Source organism: Salvia miltiorrhiza, chromosome 1 (genome assembly GCF_028751815.1).
Source record: "Salvia miltiorrhiza cultivar Shanhuang (shh) chromosome 1, IMPLAD_Smil_shh, whole genome shotgun sequence".
NCBI lineage: Eukaryota > Viridiplantae > Streptophyta > Magnoliopsida > Lamiales > Lamiaceae > Salvia > Salvia miltiorrhiza.
In genome coordinates, this window is record NC_080387.1 from 54,938,821 (window position 1) to 54,946,781 (window position 7,961).

At 38.3% G+C, this 7,961-nt stretch overlaps 1 protein-coding gene across 1 annotated transcript; it reads right to left on the reverse strand.

Moving 5' to 3' along the window:
• Window positions 1–298: 298 nt before the first annotated feature.
• Window positions 299–3,030, reverse strand: LOC130994786 (NAC domain-containing protein 17-like). Its single transcript, XM_057919851.1, has 3 exons — window positions 2,709–3,030; window positions 981–2,132; window positions 299–733 (listed from the first exon to the last, which is right to left on the reverse strand). Exons 1-3 carry the CDS (start codon window positions 2,887–2,889, stop codon window positions 378–380), a joined length of 1,689 nt encoding a protein of 562 aa, XP_057775834.1. The 5' UTR covers window positions 2,890–3,030; the 3' UTR covers window positions 299–377.
• Window positions 3,031–7,961: the final 4,931 nt, after the last annotated feature.

Consider the following 7,961-nt stretch of genomic DNA (forward strand, 5'->3'; position numbering starts at 1 on the left):
TGAATTTAGATCTAACTCCTGATCCATTTTACAAATTTTGAGTTAAAAAGAAAATTTTGATATTATATGCTTCAATCACAATTGCAAGTCTTAACTAATGTCTCAATTTGAAAATAGATAGTATTTATTTAGCGAAATACCACCAAACTACAATGTTTGTAGTATTGTGGTAATGCTTTAAATTGGAATCGATTAATTTACACCATTTATCCCAATAATAATTGAAGAGTATTGTGGTGGCAGTTAAATGGAGTGCAACATACTTTGCCAATATATCGCAATTCAAAAGATACGGATATTTTCAAAACTGCTTTTGATTTACCAAAGATTTTCAGCAAATCAATGAGGCAAAGTTCTATTTACATATTCTACGAGAGCTATGAACACAAACCAATAACCCTCTTTGAGATTCCAGTCAGTAGCCATAGAATAGCACAGATTACTCCAAGTATAGAAAAACATAAGAAACCAAAGCTAGATTTGCCAATTTTTCTTGAAGTTGCAGTGTTTCTGACATCAACTCTTACCCGACTTAAGCTACACATTTGTGTGGGTTCACACGCCCCATTTACCCAAGGACCTTCAGAAGCTGAAGCCGGGCTCGTCGGTATAGACTCCAAGAAGGACCAAACGGCAGAGGAGAACCATGTGTCTGTATCATCATCCTGCTTGCCCCTCCCATTTTTGTTTCCTCCATTTACAAAACCGTTGTTTTGGTTTTGATACGGAGCACCTAAACACGCCAAAATCCACCAACATTAGTAAACAGAGTGTTACAACTCTAAAGAGCTCTCGAAGCTGGTTCAAACTCCCCCCGTCTCCAGTTGGGGAATGAGAGTTTTTCACCGCCCTGAAGATGACAAGAGCTCTCTTCGATTGGTGAAAGAATAGAATAACTGGCATGCACATCATCAGAAAATCGCACAAAACCATAAATATAGTCGAAGCAGCTCAAGAATTGCTCCACTGGGAATCCCTACCTGAAGTTGATGATGCATTGAAGTCCTGATTAACTTTAGATGTGGACACTACACTGTAACTTGGCTCACACCTCCACAGCTGAGAGCTCGCTCCATCTAAATTGTTAGCTTCTTGCCGCATTAAATAATTTTGAGTTGTGTTGTCAAACCTATTCATATATGAGCTTGAACTCGGGTCCATGACTCCATTGTCAAAGTTATCCACGGATGACTGAGGAGCCTGCCAGGGTTCAACAGGCTCAGAAAGGAAAGAAGAAGCATCTTCATACAGATTGTCCAAACCATCAAAATCCTCAAACTGCAGGCTCCCAAAATAATTCCCCCAGTTATCATGACTTCGTACATTCGGATCTGAATCTAGATCATCCATTTCAAGGTAATCTTTGAGGAAGTCCTCCTCAGTCACATTAGGATCTTCCATATTGACGAATGTGGCAGAGGAGGGATCAGGCGCCACTTGTGACTGTAATTGAGTTGTCTCTGAAAGGTCACAATGAGCTGGATGAACCACTGGTACAGACACATCAACAAAAGAATGGTGAATTAATGTACTCTCGGTCTCCTCACCAAGAAACTGATCCAGAGCATACTCGCGATCAACAATCGGTGGCTGAACAGAGTCGGGCTCAGTTGCTATTCGGTTCAATACTTCCTCAAGCTCATCTAATGAGGACGGATGCTGACAATCAACGGTTTTAGTATTATCGACAGGCATGGTTTCGTGAGCTTGCTTTATTGGTTTATCTGGCTCAAGGGGACACTGAACTTCAAGATCCTCGTCCCACTCCTCTTCCCTAAACGGCGCACCATACTGCTCACCATTTTTCGGACCAGGCCCACTTTTCTTGTACACCTTGTAGAGTGCATAGTATCCCTTAGCATCCTGGCATCTTTTAAACTCCTCCTCGTCCATGGTATATTCATGCATCACCCAATCCGTGCGTTCTCCTTTAGGGGCACGACCTCTATAGAACACCAGAGTCTTCTTTGTCCCAACAACACGAGAACCATATGAGATGACACGGTCCTTCCCAGTTACCTTCCAATAACCATGCCCGGTCGCCCTATTGGACCTCCCTCCCTTTGGATATTTCCGATCTCTAGGACTGAAGAAGAACCATTGTCTGTCACCAGTTTGTAGTTTCGACATCCCTGTGCATCACAAAGTGAAAGTCAGTAAATCATGCCATCAAGAAAAGTAAATAAACTACCAAAAACTCATTCGCATGAATGCTATGCACACAATGAATAAATGATACTCATAGCACACAGTAACAATGGAAAAGTTGGGAAGTGACAATAGACACATGTGCAAATACATTAAGCTACACGACACACGAGGTCATTAACACAGTTCACGTCACAATTTAGAAAACTTATACACTGTTAATTTAATCCAGATTCGATTGATTCATTCCTATTTCCTAAGGCCTATTAGACTAAGTTCTGCGTCGTATTCATCACAAATTCGCAATAAATCAAATAACGAAAAAAAAAAAAAAAAATCCTTCCTGGAAAAGTAAACAACACAATCAACACACAACTCTGCATTCAACTAATCGGTAAGAAAATCTCACAAGCACATTCATAACAAATCAAGAAACTGAAATATTCCCTCAAATAGAACGCAGAGCCCTACTAAATCAATTAATGAGAGATCAACAACCAGAAACAGTAAAATAAATGCTTCCAATCAAGAAACACCAAGATTAGGAATAAGAACCCTACCAGGCAAATCCTCGGGGTCCCACTTGTAAACATCGATCTCAGTGACGACGTCGAGACGGTGTCGTTTACAGCAAATCTTCCTCTTGAGATAGTAAAGCACGAGCTCCTCGTCGGTGGGGTGGAATCTGAACCCCGGAGGGAATCTCTTCCCGCTGACGAGGAAATCGGAATCCAGCATCATCACCGAGGCGAGGGAGAATGGGACAAGGTTTTGGGTTTTTGAGAGTGGTTTTGGGAGAAGGGTAAGAAAAGAGTGAAGAAGCGTGGTGGACAAGTATATAAGGAGAGAGATGCCGATTTGGTCAAATTTGGAGATATATACATTAAACTTAATTAACCGATCTGCTTTATACGACGAAATTTGGAAAATACCATAAAATAGAAAGGGAAAAAAAATGTTGTAGGTGGACAGAGGAGTCTAGAGGGACAAACATTTTTTTATTTTTTCTGTAGTGACAAATATTCTTAGGATTTTATAAAATTGGAAGGTTTTGAATTTTGATATTTTATGAAAACAAAAATTTTATAATGGTTCTTTAAAAAATACTCCCTCCGTCCATGAAAGAACTTTCTAAGAGGGAGTGGCACTGATTTTAAGAAAAAATATTGTTGAGTGTATTGCGAGTGGATAAAAGGTAGTTGAGTGTATTGGAAGTGGTGAAAATGTGTTACAATTAATATTGGAGTTGTGAAAAGTGAAAAGTAAGAAGATTATAAGTGGTGGAGTATAGTCCAAAAACAGGTAAGAAGTTCTTTTGTGGACGTCCCAAAAAGAAAAGATAGGAAGTTCTTTCGTGGACGTAGGGAGTACATAATAATTGCTTTTAGTATTGAAATTTTTTTGCAAAATTTTAATTGTATTTTATAGATCTATGTTTCACGACGTATCTTTTGGAATTAATTGATTATAAATTCACGAATAAAATTTTGATTTTTCCCGACTATAATTTTTTTAAGCAAATTAATTATATATACATATAAAAATACTCCCTCCGCCCATAAAAGAACTTCATATCTTTCCTTTTTGGAACGTCCACAAAAGAACTTCCTACCTATTTTTGGACTATACCCCACCACTTATAATCCTCTTATTTTTCACTTTTCACAACTTTCAATATTAATTATAACACATTTTCACTACTCTCAATACACTCAACTACCTTTTATCCACTCTCAATACACTCAACAATATATTTTCTTAAAACCTGTGTCACTCCCTCCTAGGAAGTTCTTTCATGGACGGAGGGAGTATATATTATGTTACACACTATCTATCTCCCCACTTGAAGCGTCTTATTTTTATACTCCTATTTGGGTTATCTCACTTGAGATGTCCTATTTTATTTTGGAACATTCAACAAATAACAAATAGTGTCATCAATATAATTTATAAATTACACAATATATCACAAAAAAAAAATATAAAACCCCTAAAAATTTACTTTCTTTTTCTAACTTTATTATAAACAACTCATTTTATAGCTAAATCATCTACATACTATACTCGTGCACAAAAGAAACATGGTGTTTCATGTGGGACTAAGAGCATCCGCATTGAGATTACATGATAGCCTACTTGATTAGAGGGGACGACATTGAGTAAGGAGGCCGCATTGGGATTACATGATAGCCTACTTGATTTTTTTAGTTTTGATTTTTATGCTTTTCATTTAATTTTAATTGCTCAAATTTAAATAACACATTTTACTAATAATTAAATTTCCATTAAAATAAAAATCCTAAAAATTACATTAAAAAAAAACTTAATAACATAATTAAAATTACATAAATTAAAATCATACTCTAGATAAGTCCACGACGCTTGAGCATTTCTTGGACCATGTACTCGTGTCCCCTCCTTCGTGCATCGCTCATATGCGTCGTATCCAAGCTGAGGAGCTGCATATCGAGCTCCTTCTCCTTGAGCTCATTCTCATTCTTCCTGAGTAGGAGATCCTTCTCTTTTAGCTCGTTCTTCTTGGTGTACTCGGCGGTGATTTTTTCCAAGTTCTGGTCGGATCGCTCCAATGCCTCTTTGTATTCCGATGGTTGCTTGAAGCTTGCCGCCTTCCCCTTCCCCTTCGCCGTTCTCGCCGTTGCCTTGTTTCCAATCGACCGGGAATACGAGATCTCCTCGCCCGACGTCGAGGTGGTGAAGCCGCCCTCCTCTGTAGTCTTCGTCCTCTTGGAGGAATGCACCTCTCCCTCGAAGTACATCGACTTGAACTTGTGGTTGACACGGAGAATTTTTCACGCATTCCAATGGTTGAATGCGGCCTTATTTGGGCTCCGACTTTTGAAGAGGATTTGGGCCTTGTCCCGGAGCATATCGTCATAATGGTCGGAAGGCCACTGGGTGCGTGTCTCCATCCAAATACTCTCCCAGAGCTGCACATCTTGGATCACTCGGGCCCAGTGCCCTTAAATTTGGCGGTGCTTGAGGTTGGCGCCGATGAGGGGGTTGACACGGTCGACAATCCGTGTCCTGTACGCCTCCCCCTTTTGATCGGCCCCACAGATGGCGTCGTTGGTCTCCTCCGTCCCAATTTGGATGATGAGGTCCGTCTCCTCGAGGGTGTAGGTATGACGGATAGTCCTTCCTTTCTCCGCCGCAGCCGTCGCCTGCTTGTCATGCTTGATCTTGTAGGCGATTTTCTTCCTCCGGCTGTCTTTCTTCGATTTGGCGGCACTATGGGCTGCCGGTGGCTCCTCCTCGCCGATTGGAGGATCATCCCCCAAGTTACATCCCTCCATATCGGGATGATAGTCGCTGGAGAGATCGGGGCACCAATTTAGATTATAGTAGTTTGGGTTGTGTGGATCCATGGAAATTGTAGAGAGAGGAAGAAGATTGAAGATGGTGGAGAGGAGATAGTAGAGAGAGGAGATGGTGGAAATGAAAGAGGAAGAAATGGGAATTTAAAGAAGAAAGAAAAAAAATAAAAGGAAAATGTCAAACGGTCAAATGGACCGATTTTAAAAAAAAATTGGAAAATGCCAAAAACGGTCAGATTTTTTAAATTTGATTTTTTTTTTCCGGCGCGTGCATAAAGCCGCAATTCCCCCTACCCGTTCTATCGTGCATCCATCGAGTAGGAAGGGGCTGCATCGCCCTACACGATGCCGCCTCTACTCGAGTAGGCCGCATCGTGTAGAGCGATGCAGATGCTCTAATGAAGGAGTACTTTATTATAAGCATCGCCGTCGTTTAGCTCATGTTAGCATTAGATTTTTTATTTTATATAATTATATTAATACCTCATAAATTGTTATTGATATCATTAATTTATAATTTACGCAAAAATTGAAGTTTTATTTGTTTATTTTTCTTATAATTTAAAATAATTAATAAAAAAATCGAGCTTTGATTTTTATGTAATTTATAAATTTAATTATATAAATAATAATTTATGAAGTATTGTAGATGAGACCCGACAAGGAACTCTGTTATTGCTTCGACGCCACAAAAATGTCGCTTTGAGATGTCCACAATAAAACTACATACCTATTTTTGGATTATATCCACCACTTATAAATACATCATTTACTACTTCTCATCATTTCTAATATTAATTAAAATACATTTTCACCACTCTCAATATACTTAACAACTTTTTGTTCACTTCCAATACACTCATCAATATTTTTCTAAAACTCGTGTCACTCCCTCCTATGAAGTTGTATCATGAACTAATGAAGTAGTATTATAATAGCAATTATGAGATCGACATAGAAACTTGTGCCCAATTTGTATTCAGACATACGGCAGAGCAATTTACATTAATATTAATCAAATTGCAATATCAATTTAATTATGTCACCAAATAAATAGTTGGGTTAATTACGTTAAAACTCATGAACTTTAGGCTGATTTTCAACTGTTCTATTAACTTTATTTTTTGTCTACAATTCCACCAGTTTAATGACTCGTTCAATTTTTTCACACTTTTGAGCTTAGGTGAAGTACCGAGCTGATATGACGCCTACGTGGTAGTACCTAATTGACATGGCGCCTATTCGAACTAAAAAAATTGACACTTGAAAACAATAAATAAAAAAACAAAAATAAATAAATAAATCCATCCATTCCCTTCCCTCCTCATCCAAGTCCGGTGAAAGTCCACCAAAGGACCGCCGACCTTCTCGCCTACGCCGCCGGCAGCTCCGTCGACAAAATCAATGACGACCTCTTCATCAGAGTCGTAGTTCCAATCAACCAGAACTTATTGTTCTCATAGCCAAATCTAGCCAGCAGCTTCTTCGTCTACGTCGCAAAGGCCCTTCCCGTCTGCGACACCACCTACCATTGTTGTTGTTGTTGCTCCACCAACTATTTTAAATCTCCCAAATTGAGAATCACCCCTGCCAATTCCTCCATTTTCGATGCTATCTGGTTCTTGTCGGCTAAAAGTTCATTTTCCATTGACACAACCTCAACATTCTTCAAATTCCCATCACCCACAAATTCCTTGTTCACTATCTTCCTCAACAATTCCTTCACCACTGCACCGCCTCCGGCTCCAAATCGCCCACCAAAATCGGGTTCATTTTCCTGCTTCTTGACATTATCTCCAATACCTTTTTCAATTCTTACCCCTTCAGAGTCCCATCCTGGCCAGCGTCGCCATGCTGCAGCCATGGATTCAGGTAGACGTTTCTCGATTGAGTAGCACAACAGTCATAGCGGTTAATTGGCCAGGATTCGGGAGCAGTCTAGGTTGAGAGAGAGACTAAACGACGCTGTTTAAACCATCCAATTAAACGACGTCGCTTTATTCATTCACCGACAATTCTATGTCATATTTTTGGCAACTTCAAATGTGTCATGTCAGCTTCTAATTTGGGGATTTAAGAAAAGTGTGGAAAATTGAACGAGTCATTAAATTGATGGAATTAAAGACGAAAATGAAGTTCATGTAAAAGTCGAAAATCAGCCAAAAGTTCATGAGTTTTAACGTAATTAACCCTAAACAGTTATATTATTATTATTATTATTATTATTATTATTATTATTATTATTATTATTATTATTATTATTATTATTATTATTATTATTATTATTATTATTATTATTATTATTATTATTATTATTATTATTATTAAGTTTGACAAATAAATAAGATTTTCAAATAAATAATTTTTGGTGGTACCTTTTTTATTTTAGTGGTTATAAATGTTTAGATTAGTAAGATATTACTTAATATAAACATCAAATGAAAGTTGAGAATTGAATATGCACTCGTATAGCCATAT